This window comes from Sceloporus occidentalis, unplaced genomic scaffold, assembly GCF_023333645.1.
Source record: "Sceloporus occidentalis isolate IW3139 unplaced genomic scaffold, rSceOcc1.0.p SCAF_8, whole genome shotgun sequence".
NCBI lineage: Eukaryota > Metazoa > Chordata > Lepidosauria > Squamata > Phrynosomatidae > Sceloporus > Sceloporus occidentalis.
In genome coordinates this window covers 4,668,799-4,683,362 of record NW_028316988.1, presented here as the reverse complement: position 1 = coordinate 4,683,362, position 14,564 = coordinate 4,668,799, and the positions used below count along the sequence as shown (strand labels likewise).

Sequence of the window (14,564 nt, the reverse complement as noted above, 5' to 3'; positions counted from 1 at the left end):
TAGAGAAAACTATTAAGAGAAGAAAGTTGGCGTACATGTCCGACGCATAATGGGGCAGTAGAGATTTAGGGACCACCAACCTATCACTGCTATTCACACTCTACCACCTCCTTTTCAGGACTTACCCAGAAGTAGATGAGACCCTCTCAGGACTATTTTCTCACACCTACAGGTTCAAGAGAATGTGGTGGGCACCCTGTGGATCCTGTTCAAAATGGATGGTCCTAGGCCTCCTCCAGCACCCAAAAGCACACTCCTCCAATTTGGGAAAGATACCCCATTCAAGAAAGAACATGGATATAGGGATCCAGCATATTTTGAGTAGCTGCACATCCCAGGCTCATTCCTTCCAGGGACATCTTAACAGCAGACACCCATGACCAAAAATACAGTGTCCCTCTGGCAGCGCATGGTCTTTGATCCCTGAGGCCTATCTTGTAGAAGGAAACTATTCTCAACAATGTTATAGATATGAGCCATGCATCCTAGAAATAATGTGCAACAGGACTAGCTATGTTCAGTTGGTGCTTAACTATTAGTGACCCCTTGCTTGACCGCTCTCCTGTAACCTCCAAAGCCTTGTCTTCAACTGGCTGGACATTTCCTTAGGCTTGCCAGTTTGGCTGGGAATCTAAATCACGCAGCAATGTTTGTGGGCATGTTTATTTTGCTCATTTCATAGCGATCATTCTGCATTAAAGTACTCTGCATTTATTACATGGGTCTTTGGGATTCTTCATTGGTAATTGCATCTAATTTGTGACACTTGCGCTAAATCTACATACACAATAGAGCATTTTGCATCCCTACTTTGTTTATATCTTCTCTACCGATTCGCACGGTACTCATGTGCCTCCTAAGTGCATTTTGCAACTTGATTTTGGTGATGGCTCTGCCCTCTCAGCATTCTTTGGTTCTAATCCCCATGCAGCTATGAAGCTCACTGGGTCTCTTTTTTCACTTTCTCAGCCTGAGTGCACATCGTTGTTATGAGAACGAAGGAGGTAGGTGAGAAAGAGGAAAACCATCCCCACCATATTTGGCTCCTTGGAGGAGAGGTGGGATAGAAATGTAACTAATAAAACAATTACAAACTTGTTGTTGATTTGGGGTTAAGGAGGGAGGGGGATTATGGGATTTTATTTTATTGTATTGTATGGATTTTATTGATGTAAGCCGCCTCGATCTTGTTGGAGAGGCGGGGAAGAAATACAATTATTATTATTATTATTATTATTATTGGAAGTCAAAATGGAACAGGATTGAAGAGATCGTTCATGTGAATAACTAAAAAAAATCAGGTGGCACGGCGCTTTGGACATACCCAGCCCAGCAATAAAACCACTCACCTGAGTTCCACGAAGCCATTCACAAGTGCGAGGGAGATGAAATCCTTGCCACGATTTTGCCCATTGTACAAAAGCAGCCCGCTGAGTTCAGAGGCCCGGAACTCCATGGCGATGCGCACAGTGTGGTAAGCCTTCATCATTTTGAAGGCCAGGTAGGACTTTCCACCAAAACTAGGGATGAAGTATCTGATGGCTGATGAAAGAGATTGAAATGTGGTATAACGGGATATGGAAAATGAGGTTTTGAACCGTAACAGTCGCATATTCTATCCATCAATCACACATTCTATGAATCACATATTCTTTCAGTCGCATATTCTATCAATCAATCACATATCTTATCAATCCCATATTCAATCAATCACTTATTCAATTAATCACATATTCTATCAATCACATATCCAGACTTCAATCACATATCCGCACTTCATTCACATATCCACACACCATTCACACATCCACACTTCATCCACATATTCTATAAAAATCAATCACATATCCTATCAATCACATATTCAATCAATCACTTATTCGATCAATCACATATTCTGTCAATCACATGTTCTATCAATCAATCAAGCACATATTCAATCACATATTCTGTCATTCACATATTCTATCAATCACATGTTCTATCAATCACATATTCTATCAATCACATATTCTATCCATCCATCAATCACATATTCTATAGTCACATATTCTATCAATCAATCACATATTCAATCATTGATAGAATATGCGACTGATTGAATATGTGATTGATTGATTGATAGAATAAGTGTATTGAACTCACAACGTTATAGTTTGTGAGTGAGTGGCTGCAGGACAGGCATTTAACCACTGTGCCACCCGTGTAAACCGCTTTGGGAGTGCTAGTTCACTGATAAGCAGTGTAGAAATGTACTTGCTATTGCTATAAAGTTAGATCACACCTCTTTGCACTATTAAGTACTGAAAGCAGCCATACATTATGGAACGTTTTAAGAGGGGTTGTGTTACGTATCCGCATCCAGAAACTTACACTTCTCACATACTGCTCCTCCTTTCCCAGCTGGACAGCTGCAGGTGAAGTCCCGGCCATCATCTTCACAAGTGCCACCATGGAGACAGGGGTGAGAATCACAAGGCCGTGCTGGTTTCTTGGTAGCTGGTGGCGGGCGGAATGGTTTCTTCCGGGGAGTGGTAAGTGGCGCTGTGGTGATGGGCCTCTTCGTGGTGACTGCCCCAGAGGCTTTACCATTGGTCCTCCCCGGGTATAGCGCCCGGGGCAGAGCAGGGGTGGTGAAGCGGCGGGTGGTGGCAGCGGCTGTGGCCATGGTGGTGGCTGTTGTGGTAGTGGTTGTAGTGGTGAAGAGCTGGGGGATCCAATCTACAAGTCAATGAAGGATAGTTTTGGACATTGAACTGTCTTCCGCAAGGTATCCAACACAACGCTGCTTCCCAGCTCCAAAATTATAAAGAGCTTTTATAATTTAAAATTACATTCTTATCTAAACCAAGGAAGGAAAAAGAAAACTGCATATTCCTCTATACTTATGATACACATATTTTTATATACGTACAACCCTAATTTCTGAATCTACCCTCTGTAAAATTAAATATCTTCCCTAAATATATTCCTTTTCTCATCTATCAATTTATATCTAGCTTTCCATACTAGAAGTATGTTGTGCATTTTGGTTGGCCAATAAAGGTATCACGGATGGTTTTGTGTGGTGGGTTTTTCGGGCTATGTGGCCATGCTCTAAAAGAGCAACCTATGGATGTCAGCCATGAAAGCCTTCGACTTTCCATATCACTGATGGATTTTTCTTCCTATGCAGTTTTCAAAGACCGTTCCCAGTTCAGGAATTATTCTGTGCAACGTTTTCATGTGCTTCTTTCTTTGCTCGGAAATATTATTCCGCCTTTGAACTTATGAGATGCTGTGTCTCTGAGGCATAAGGTTGGCCACTCCTGGATACTGAACTAGATCAGACTATGACTTTTGTAGGAGCTTGTGTGATTCACGGAGTATTCTTGGAAACAGTGAGGCATTTCCCAATCCTGTCATTTGCTCCACACTTGGGCTGGAGCATCAGTGCTCCAAAGCACACTTTACAATTTGTTGGCACAGCCTAAACCTATGGGTTCCTAGTTCGTGTGACACATTTCCGCCAACCCCCTTAAGGACTGCTGCGAATTAAGTGAGCCATCTGCCGTAATGTAACTGTCCCTCTATGTCTTTGCGGGGGCGATGTATCAACCCTGGATTCGGCGGAAGATCAAAAGCGTTGGGGAAACTTGCGCTAATTAACAGCGGTGCCAAGCGTTCCTTCCATCTTTCCAAAGAGATGAAGGAGGCTTTCGAGACTTAGGCAAGACAGATCCTCCCCGGGGGAGTCTAGAGGGATCCATGTGGCTTGCACCTCAATGGGACGGAGAACTTTGCTGAGCTGGAAATGAAAGCGAGCATTGTCTCTCTTCAACATAAAGATGCCCTCTAAATATCTCAAGCTTTTTTGGAACAGGAGAAGTGGAGGGGAGCGCAGGGGAGGACAATACACCAATGGGGTTTCTTTGACAAGCCTTGAATTGAACGAGGCAGAGCCCTCTTTTGAAGGACAGAAAGTTAAAGGGAGGGAGAAGACAGGAGGAACGAGGGCGGTGGGAGGGGGGAACGCACCAAAGTCCATGAATTTGATGTTCTCCTGCTGAGGTCTTTTCACGGAGATGGTCTTTTTCTTAGAGGCTTTGATCTGCTTCAGAAGGGCCCTCTGGATGTCGGAGGCTGTGTAGGTGGTGGCTGAAAAGCAACCGGGAAAGGAAAGGAAAGGTGAGAGAACAAGGCCTCGGAAGCTAGAAAATGTCTTCCCTTTTGATGACACCCATCTCCTGCAGAAAACAAGACGTTAAGTATGGCCTACAGGGTCCATTCCAAACACAGGCTTTGGTCCTTGCGGTGGCTGCAGCATTTTGCCAAGCAAAGGACACGTCTGAAGAGCAGGGCGTTGGAAATGAAGGAAAGGTATCACACTTTTATGCCCTCCAGCCTCAAAACAGGCAATAGACCCAGTTGCTAAGCAATCTTTCCCTGCTCCTCTTTCTTACTGTCTCATGAAATATAGGGATGGCTCTTAAAAAGGGGAAATTCTGCACCAAGTCTATTCCTAAGGATAAAGGCAGAGCTATTGATTCTATTTCATGCGGAAAGGTTTCTGCACCCATCCATCTCACCCAAAGGGACAAATCTGTGCGTTGCTTGTGCTTATGAAGAACTGGAAGAGCTTGAAAAAGTTCCTTTGTTGGATAACAGAAACCACAGAATTCATGCAGCGTTTATGTGTGTCTGGCAATTGCAGTCCAAAAGTAACTTTTCCAACCCTTACAAATGGATGCATGCATGCACAGAGAGACTAGACTCTCTGCATAAATGTTGGCAGAAAGAGGCAGGGAAATGGGGTGCAAGGATTATGCTCACCTGGGTCGAAATGGGCCTCAACGATGACGCGCACGGCATTGCTTTGGCCCAGGTCTCGCACCCGGATGCTCTTGAAATCCTTCTTGACATCCGAGTTGCGGAAAAGTTCATCCAGCTAACAGTCAGGCAGGTAGGAGAGGAAAAGGGGGGGAAAGCACAAAAGCAGAGACTTACAGAAGGGAAGGGCCAACTGTCTTCACTTTGAGCTCTTAAGCCTTTCCATTTAGTTCCATCCTTTGGACAGATGGTTGAGGCACCAGCGATTCCTGGGAAACTAGTATTTTGGGTCAGTACTCACCGCACTCTCAATGCTCCTGGCGGTTTCCCCAAAGAGCTCCGATTTGGGGTCGGCCATCTCTGGCGTGTAAAAGAGCTCCTGGCCTTCCACTTCTTCCAAGATGAGAACTCCCTGGAACACTTTTGTGGCTGCGGGGAAGGGGAAAGTCGGAGAAGAGAGAAGTCCAAGAAGAAAGGACTTCGTTAACTCAGCCGTTGGGGAAAACCGACAGAAACAACTCTTAGAAATACGTTTTCACAGCAAAACAATCAGAGTGTTCAGTCCCTCGGTAGGGAAGAGGAGAAGTGAGAAGATGGTGGTAGATGGGTAGATGGTCCAGAATTGGGGGGTTAGTCTGGATGGGTACCGGGCAGCACTATGGAAGGTTAGTATTTTGAGAATGCTGGGTCAATATGGCAGTGACCCAAGGCTTTTTAGAATTGGCAGCGTTTACCATACAGGTTCCTCCAAGCTCCACCCGGGATGGTGGCCATCCTGGACTGGCTGAGTAACAAGAGAAAGATGGTTAGCTGGAGGTAGGAAACACACCGTATACAAAGGTTCGGGGAGGCCCCCATGCACAACCTGGATTTGTAAGGGGACCCAAAGGAACAAATGATAGGAAAAGAAGAACAGGAGGAGGGTAAAGAAAGGGAAGTTACTTCTCCTACATGGTTCTTGCTAAGAAACCACAAGAACAAGGAGGAGAGAATTTGGGGAAAGGGGAATCGTGTAAGTGAGCAGCTATCCTTTCTTCTAGTTCTTGAGCATCTCCATTTAGTTCCATTCTTGGGATAAAGACTTGGGTCAGAGAAAGAGACCAGGATAAGTTACAGTAGCAGTATGAGAACACCACCATAAAGATTTAATTCCCCCCTACTTGATTTAAACTGTATTAATGTGATTTGTCGCACTGTTTGAATGTTTCAATATACGTGCAGAAATTTCTGAAACATTAAATGCTTACCAATCAAATAACAGTCAGCTGTGCAGAAAAGAAGGCATGAAGACATATATACGATTTCATATATATGAAGAAGACATATATATGAAAGGTAATTCCATCTTTTATCCCCTTGTCTTCAAATATTTTTGCCATTTCTTCTTCAATGAACAAGTGGGATTTCTCAGGCACCATCTTGATCTTACTTCATGACCTATTGCTTTCTCAGTATTGGAAAAATGTATTGACGATACCTCATTTCCCAATATCATATATCCCCCTTCCTTTTATATACTGAATTATGGATGTGTTAAATTGTAAGCAATTATGGACGAACTCTTGATTTTCTCGGTTGGTGTGATCTTTTCCCCTCCCTATCACAAAAGTTTATATACACACACATACACACCTCCCTGTCACAAAAGCTATATACAGCCAGCCCTCTGTATCCATGGACTTTTTATCCACGGATTCAAGAACTCCTTCTTTGGATGCCTTTCAACAGAGGCTGGATGGCCGCCTGTCGGCAATGCTTTGACTCTGTGTTCCTACATGGCAGAATAGTGTTGGACTGGATGGTCCTTGTGATCCCTCCCAACTCTATAATTTTAGGGTATGAGGAGTACAGGCACCTTAGCGTTAACGCAAAGCACTCCGGACTTTCCACAGAGGAAAATAGCAGCCAGTGGAAACCTAATGGGTCTGAATACTGGCAGTCAGAGTTGGCCCAGCCATTAGGCACAGTGGGCCAACTGCCCAGGTGGCATGTGTTGGAGGACTGCTGTGGTAGTCCACCACAGCCATTCCTCTTGAACCCCTCCAATCTGATCCTCTCTTGGGGAGAAAGCAACTGTGTGCTAGACAGACTGTCCTGAACCCCCTAAACTAGGTACTTGGGGCAAACTTGCCCTCGACATCTACGTGAAGTCGACTTATAGCCAAGTATATACAGTATTTTGTAGCTCCTTTCCTAACATTTCACCTGCATCTGTGGCTGGCATCTTCAGACAATGATGCTAGCGAAGTGATCAGGAATAAACTCTTCCAGAACACGGTCACATAGCCCTAAAAGTCCAGAAAAAACTATGGATGCTGGCCTTGAAAGCCTTTGATTTCACATCTACACCTCTGTTTGAGCAACATGTGCCCTTCAGCATCGTAAGGACTGGATCCATTTACAAAATGGGGAAAACGGACAGCATTTTGGTCACTCCTTGACTGGACACTAGAGCAAGGGCCCACAGGGCAGCCTTAGCCATCCACACGTGTTGTACTACAACTCCTATGATCACACAGACTGGATGAGGTTTGTGCATTGCAGGTGAAAGCAAAGACATAATATGAAAGGTCTGAATTACACACCAACTCAGCCACCAAGAATTTGTCTGTGAATACAATTTACACTTACAGTAGTTTGCAACATGTTCTGAAGCCAGGAGTTGTTGCTTGTGAGGCAACTGAGAGCCTGATCCTTGTGACAGTGCCAAGCGCACGCTGACGGAGAAGCGCAACCATCCGAAACAGATTTTCAAGAGCTAGTTATCAAGCTGAATGCTTGCCACAAATAGAATAATGGTGCCTAGCCAATTTCGCAAAGATCTGAGTCCCCCTCCCCTTTCTTTAAGAGGTAGGTAGACTTTTGCAAAATGACACATCCCAGAACTCCTGGGCGGTGAGCCCACAAGAATTAAGTGCCCTTGAAACAAGTCGGAAACGTGTTCCTAATGTGAGGTATAGATTGGCTAAGCTCTTCATCCATATAGCAAGAAGTGATATTTACCTGGGCAATTGCTTCCTTCTGCGTCGGCGGCAGCAGTCTTGCCGTCAGAGCAGCATCCCAAGGGAGTGTTGTAACATGTGGCTCTCTCTATAACTGGGGTACCGGTGACCCTTGTTTCTTCTGTTTCTTCATCCCCTGCAAGGTAGGCCAGGAAAAAAAAAAGAACAGTTTTTTGTGGGTTTTTCGGGCGATGTGGCCATATTCTAGAAGAGTTTCTTCCTGACGTTTCACCAGCATCTATGGCTGGCATCTTCAGAGAGATTGACAGCTCAACAAACCACTTGGGCTCTGAAGCGAGTAACTGGAGCTCACACACAACAGTGAGCGAACATTAACATGGCACCACAAATGTGACATTGACTCACCTGCGGAACCTGTGCCGCTGCCTTCTTGATCTCCGCTGGTGCCCATCTCTGGCTCCCCACTTCCTTCCGCACTGCCCGATTCAGCATAAGCCGGCTGAGTGGTAACAGGGGCAACCGGGGCGGTCGAAAGAGGCCGAATGGTGGTCTGGCGGACGCTGTGTGTCGTCCAGGAGGTTGTGGCTGGGTGAGGAGTGGTGGATATCCGCCTTGTGACTGGGTGGCCCTGATGGGAGGCTTTGTCTTCAAAGTACTTAGAGCCGGTGGCTGTCCTGGGCTGCTCCGAGATCTGGGGAGTTGTTTGAGGGGGTGGAGGGATAATAAGGGAGTCCGAGGGCCTTATGGTGGTGGGTGGCGTGGTGTGGCTGGCATGGGTGATAGATTCTGGAAGGAAGAGAAAAGGAGGCAGTGGTTAGAACTAAGCCAGGGTGATACGGAAACTGCAACACGGTCTAGAAGCTGGCCAGGAGGGGTTCAATAGGTGGTTCCCCAGGGAATTGTTGTCTGCTGGGAGGTCAGAGACTACCAACCTCTGGGTAAGATTGCTATACACCAAGGGGGACTAATACTGGAATCTAGGGGACTGCAGGAGACCACAGAGGGTTGCAGTCCAACTATACCCCACCACAAAATAGGTAGGTAGGTAGGTAGGTAGGTAGGTAGGTAGGTAGGTAGGTAGAGACATAGATAGATAGATAGATAGATAGATAGATAGATAGATAGATAGGTAGGTAGGTAGGTAGATAGTTAGTTTTGGGTAGGTTTTTCGAGCTATGTGGCTGTGTTCTCGAAGAGTTTATTGCTGACATTTTGCCAGCAGGATTTCTGAAGATGCCAGCCACAGATGCTTGTTACACATCAGGAATAAACTCTTCCAGAACATGGCCACATAATCCAATCCCCCCCCCCCCAAAAAAAAAAAACCAACCCTATTGATGCCGGCTGTGAAAGCCCTTGACTTAGTATGCATAAGAACCAAAAAGTATGGCAACCTCACATCCTCTAAAATTACATTTGGAGGGCAAAAACATATCTGGACCCCTGTTCCTGGGGACTGTGTGCATGCTTCCCTAAGGTCTCACATTGCCCATGCCTACTACACAAATTACAAGGTTTTATTTGGTTTTCGGCATGCAGCTGGAAACAAAAGGCACAATGCAACAGAAATCCCGCAGTCAGAAAGTTGATGGATGTTTGGTTGTGGGGGAGAATGGGACATATGTTCTTCACTGGAGAGAGAACATGGGGATGGAAATGTATAACAGCATGAGCATGCAGAGACCGTTGCAGAAGCTTCTAAAGCATCCGCGGATTATTGCAAATCTAGAAAAGGCAGGATGTGGCAGATCATTTGAGAGGTGCCAGTTCTGGCAGCATAGGTTTGATGAGGCAGCAGGAATAGAGACATAACTTTGTTAGTGAACTAAGGCAGATTTGCAAATGAACGCTCTCTGCAGAATAAAGACTTCTGGCTGCTATGGAGAAGTTGCCCTGATACAGGGTGCAAGGCTATATAGTAAAACAGCCTGTCTTTTTTGTCTTCTTTGTCAGATTGGGCATTTGCCCAGTTGGAGCATCTACTTTATAAACAGTAGGCAACAAGTATTCCAACTGTGCATCCCTCAATCCCATTATTTGTGGTCCCTAGATCATGAGCAGATGGACCAGCCAGCCAGCAGGAAAGGGAACTGTTCAAAACAAGGTGAACCATCCACTGGAGTAGCAGTTAGTCTTTTAAGTCCATGCTTTGGTGAAAGAGTGGAGCACTTTGGAAAGTTGGGGGCAACATTTTCACCCCAAGCATCATCCATGGACTGCCTGAGAGGAGGCTCTGGACCTTGAAGCTTCGGTTTGGTCTCAAACCGTATTGGAGCAGGTTATTCAGCAGCAGCTCTCCTTGGTGATGGAAGAGCCAGACTCTCTTCTTGCATTAGAGTATTTGGAAAGGCTAGATTTTAGGGCCACAACTCTCAGAAACCCACAAGCAGCATAGCTAGGCCATCCTGGAATTTGTATTCCCAAGAAATAATGTTTCCAAGGTTTTGCATTAAGCTTGAGCAACTCCTCCTTGAGACCAGAAGACAACATAATAAATGTATATTAAAATGTTTTAAATGAAGGCATCTGCGGTGAATCAATGCTTTCTATTGGTGCATGTTAACATTCTAATAGAACAAGAAAAGCGGGAACAATGGAAAGATACCATTTTCCAAAACATGGCTGGAATTTAAGACAACCCCCAAGACTTCTCTCTCCTGTCAATTTGATCCCAGCTCAAGTTAGTAGCTCAGATTGGCTTGCATAGCAGACGCCAAAATCAATAGTACCTTATCAGGCATCAAGAGTATGCCTTTGCTCCCTTCTGTTTCAGAACAAATCTGATATCTGACTTTCAACAATTACAGGATCAAAACCTTGTCACCAAGACTGGAGTCCCCCCAGGTGCCTATATTCACATCTCAAATCTCTCCCCTCCTCTGTCCAAAATCAAAAATTAACCCATACTTTGAAAGTACAAGAGCAAGTTCAAAAGCTGGCGCTTTCCAAATTAGAGGGTATCTTTTCGGATCAAGTCCACAAGTTTGGAGGAACCAACATGAGCACAAGGAGGGCAGATTGTCCTGAATCTACAGACTAACATGGCTATATCTTTGAATTCTTCCACTGCATAAGGTCAGCCTTGGTCTTTTAAGTGACACCCTGCCCACCGCGGAAGAAAGAGTAACTCCTATCATCCATCAAGCAATAATCAACTTTATAGTAGTTGTGACTAGTAAATCACAGAGTTTCTACTGGGTTATGCAACTGGTGCAACAAGGTGGCTGATGTTGCACCGAGAAGACTCACCTTGACATTGGCCAAAATGCTTCACCTCTATGACTTGCCCTTGCCGGCATGCGATGGTCCTCAGCTGGCACTGGTCACCATAGGTCACGCCATCAGAGCCACAGACCTAGAATGCATGTATATACATGCATGTGTGAGGGAGGGAGGGAGGGAGGGAGGGAGGAAGGAAGGAAGGAAGGAAGGAAGGAAGGAAGGAAGGAAGGAGAGAAAAAGAAAGAAATTGAATGGTGGTTAGTTAGATAGAAAGGCAATTGGGTCATACCTCTGTCAACACACCTACGTCAAACATTAAAATCTACAGGTGGGAATGGGGGAACGTTAGCTTAAAATGGTAAAAATGGAACCAACAGGCAAAAAAGGGGGACAGGGATGTGAAAAAGAAAACAAATCATGGCCTGCATTCAGCCTGCAGGCCCTTCTTTGCCCACTCTTGCTCTGAGTCCTCCTTGGCAGCTTGCATCTCCACTTACCTTCCTCATGTTCTCCTCTGTGCAGACGGGACATTCACAGTGCGCAAACCCATTGACTTCCACACACGATGCCCCAAACTCACACACCATTTCAGCACAGGACGAAGGGGCCAATGGGTCTGAGGATAAGAGAATACATACAATATTGGAAGCTCAGCACTCAGCCGATCTCCCTGTTGTTGGTGGCTCTTCCTTTGGGTTTGGTAGGAAGGTACTAAGAAGGTTGTACTTTTGATTAAGTCTACTACACAGCAATCCTGGGGTCTCCTGCCAACCCTGCTCCCCTCTACTAAGGGAACATACCCTCTCCTTTCCTAATGACTCTGCTCACCTTTCTCGCAACCAGTCATCCCCAGTTTGCTTCCATTGGGACACTGGTTGCATTTCATGCCGGTGATGCCCGTCTTACAGGAACACAAGCCAGTCATCTGCTCACAGTCGTCGCGCACCGAACCAACAGGATCGCAGTGACAAGCTACATGGGGAGACAACGGTTGGGAAGGAAGAAACTGAGGTTAGAGCATAGAAATGTTCCACAGATTTGACAGTATCATAGATTTGAGGTGCCCTAAAAGATCATCTTATCCAACACCCTGCGGCTACATTTGTGATAGGTGGCCATCCAACCTTTTCTTAAAAACCTCTACTGCAAGAAAGTCCACTATCTTTGGATACAGTCTCTTCCTGCCTGTTCTCCCTAATATTTGCTCCATAGGATAACAGGTGTATTCTGCTGACAGCAGCGGAAGGAGAGCTGCGCATACAGCAACACTGTGCATTTCTGCAGGTGTGCACTTCATGTTTCGGTTGCATGTTGAAGTAGTTCACTGCACACTATCCACTGCACAATATGCACCATGCAACATTTACTAACAACTGCTGTGCAGTGTTGTTTCTTTGCATGGAGGTTGTGTAGTGTCAGTATAGGGTACATTTGTAGGTGGACATTTATGCTGCGCTGAGGGGATGTTGGCTTGCAACTACAGTTGGAAACAGCATTTACACCTTATTGGTGAGTCTCTCATACATAAACATGCATGGTGTTTTTTCGTTCAAATTCTCTTCTGAGCATTTAAGAAGGCGGGAGGATGGGAAGTTATAAACCACTTATGGTCTAAAAACTTTGAAGGGGGAGGCATTCTTTGGTTCATTTTACAGGCGTTGGTTTACTTTTTACAAGGGGACAGATGGTTTCGGAACGGCGGAGGATCCATCAACCCCCTTCAGTCATCAGTTCCAATGGTTAATGAGTGATGCTATTAGATGCAAACATCCCGATTCCCAGCATGATCTTCGGCGTCTCATTATTAGCCCTGCGCATGGGAGTTTGCGCAGGCCCGTGTTATAACTTTAATGAGGCGAGCGCCTCGGCTCCCAATCCGCTGCTTAGCTCTTGAGGAAGAGATAAAGCCATCTCCATTTGAGGATTGTCTATTCCTGAGTAATTCCATTCCATCACTCACAAGAGATAGGAGAGGAAGGGAAGGGGATGGAGGAAGGAGGGATGTAGAGAAATGGGGAGGGAGAGAAAAAGAGATGTCTCTATAATAACGTCACAGACAGAGAGAAAAATTGCCCCTCCTTGTTGTTTGCTATCCCTTCCAAATAACTCTCTTTCCCCGTGATAATTCCCCCCTCTCCCCGTTTGCCACCTTATCGATTTCTTTGCTTTTGTCTCCAATGGAGCTTGAAATTAACACAGCCGCCTTGGCCTGCTCCTCCTCTCGCTTCCCCACTCCCCACTTGCAAACGTTCGCTCCCTCGATGGCAAAGGGAATAGCATCCATGTTGTTTTGTTGCGTCAACGGATGCTGGTCCGTTTGGCCCCACTCCTGCTAAACTGTACGGAAATGCGGAAGACTGTCAGGGGGAATCGTAGAAAGGAAGGGCGGAAAAGGGAAGGCTCTAGGAAGGGAAATAGACAGTTGTGCATGTAGGCGGTGGTGGGTAGGAGGTGTTTTAAAAAGGAAATCGATGATTATTGCCCATTGGATAGCTGGCCAGGTTATTGCTACATCTCATCTCTATCTCCCTGGAAGGAACCTCAGCTTTTATCGTTAGTCCAGGCAAATGTCAAGAACAAGGTCTTTTAACTTGAGGGACCCTCTCATACTCTCCCCAGGAAGGCTTGCCTGGGACCGACTCTGATGTCCCTGCTCCAAAGCCTTTCCTTAGCCTCTGTGTAACTTTGATGTCATCATGCTGCTGTTGTATTTCTATTAAGCCCCTGTTTAACCACCCGCCCAGTAATTGCAGGCAACAAGCAAATGCATCCAGGCGAGTAAGCGGAGAATGAGAAGTGGAATGAGGCATTCAAACCAGATAGGATTAAGGCTGCTGGAGGATGGAGGGAGAGCTCTGTCCCTCTTCTGCCAGCCTCCAGCAGTCAAGTACATATATATGTATGAATGAATGCATGTATTTATATTTGCATAGTAGTAAATGGGAGAGAGGGGGGCTTATAGACTGAGGCCCGGTATAGATGGGCAAAAGCGCTGTGCTGGGGCCAATTTAAGGGCTCCATAGGGCTGGGCGTCCATATGCACCCAGCCCTAATAGCAGCGCCTGTGCACCATCTTGCCATGGCGTGATGATGATGCGCAGGCATCCACGTGCCCAAATGATGCTCACCAGGAGTGGCGGCATCAGGGTGCGTTAGCGCCATTATGACGCTCCTAAAAAGAAGCCGCTCTAGGTTGCTTTTTTTTAGGGAGTGCACCAGTGCCGCACGGTACGGTTGGCACGGCACCAATGAGGGGCAAAAAGGGGCAGCATGGAGCTGCCCGTATGTATTCCCCCGAGTTATACAGCTATTCACATGCAGCATTAAGTGTGTTGTGCTCAGACTAAACACACCCAGGTTCATATCCCCACTCAGGCACAAAGCTCAGTGGATGACATTTTTGGGACTTGGCACTGCATTTCTCAGCTTAACCTACCCTGGAGGACCGTTGTTAGGGTATACTGCAGGAATGAGAAGCTCCTGTATACCAATTTAACCAATTGGGAAGGAAGGCAAAACAGAAGCATGCATGTCGTGTATGAAAAAGGAGCACTAGGAAAATACTGCTGA

General features: G+C 45.8%; 1 protein-coding gene across 5 annotated transcripts in view; it reads right to left on the bottom strand.

Annotated features, from left to right (window-relative positions):
* Positions 1-14,564, bottom strand: part of AGRN (agrin) — a 265,408-nt gene that overhangs the window by 30,037 nt on the left and 220,807 nt on the right. For all 5 annotated transcript variants that reach the window (XM_089534268.1, XM_089534269.1, XM_089534270.1 and 2 more), the window contains 10 exons: positions 11,823-11,966; positions 11,492-11,610; positions 11,022-11,127; positions 8,178-8,558; positions 7,813-7,947; positions 5,111-5,238; positions 4,813-4,927; positions 4,018-4,137; positions 2,374-2,721; positions 1,350-1,542 (listed from right to left, as the gene is read on the bottom strand). In XM_089534268.1, the coding sequence (XP_089390394.1) occupies positions 1,350-1,542; positions 2,374-2,721; positions 4,018-4,137; positions 4,813-4,927; positions 5,111-5,238; positions 7,813-7,947; positions 8,178-8,558; positions 11,022-11,127; positions 11,492-11,610; positions 11,823-11,966 (1,789 nt within the window). The remainder of the gene's footprint in view (positions 1-1,349; positions 1,543-2,373; positions 2,722-4,017; positions 4,138-4,812; positions 4,928-5,110; positions 5,239-7,812; positions 7,948-8,177; positions 8,559-11,021; positions 11,128-11,491; positions 11,611-11,822; positions 11,967-14,564) is intronic.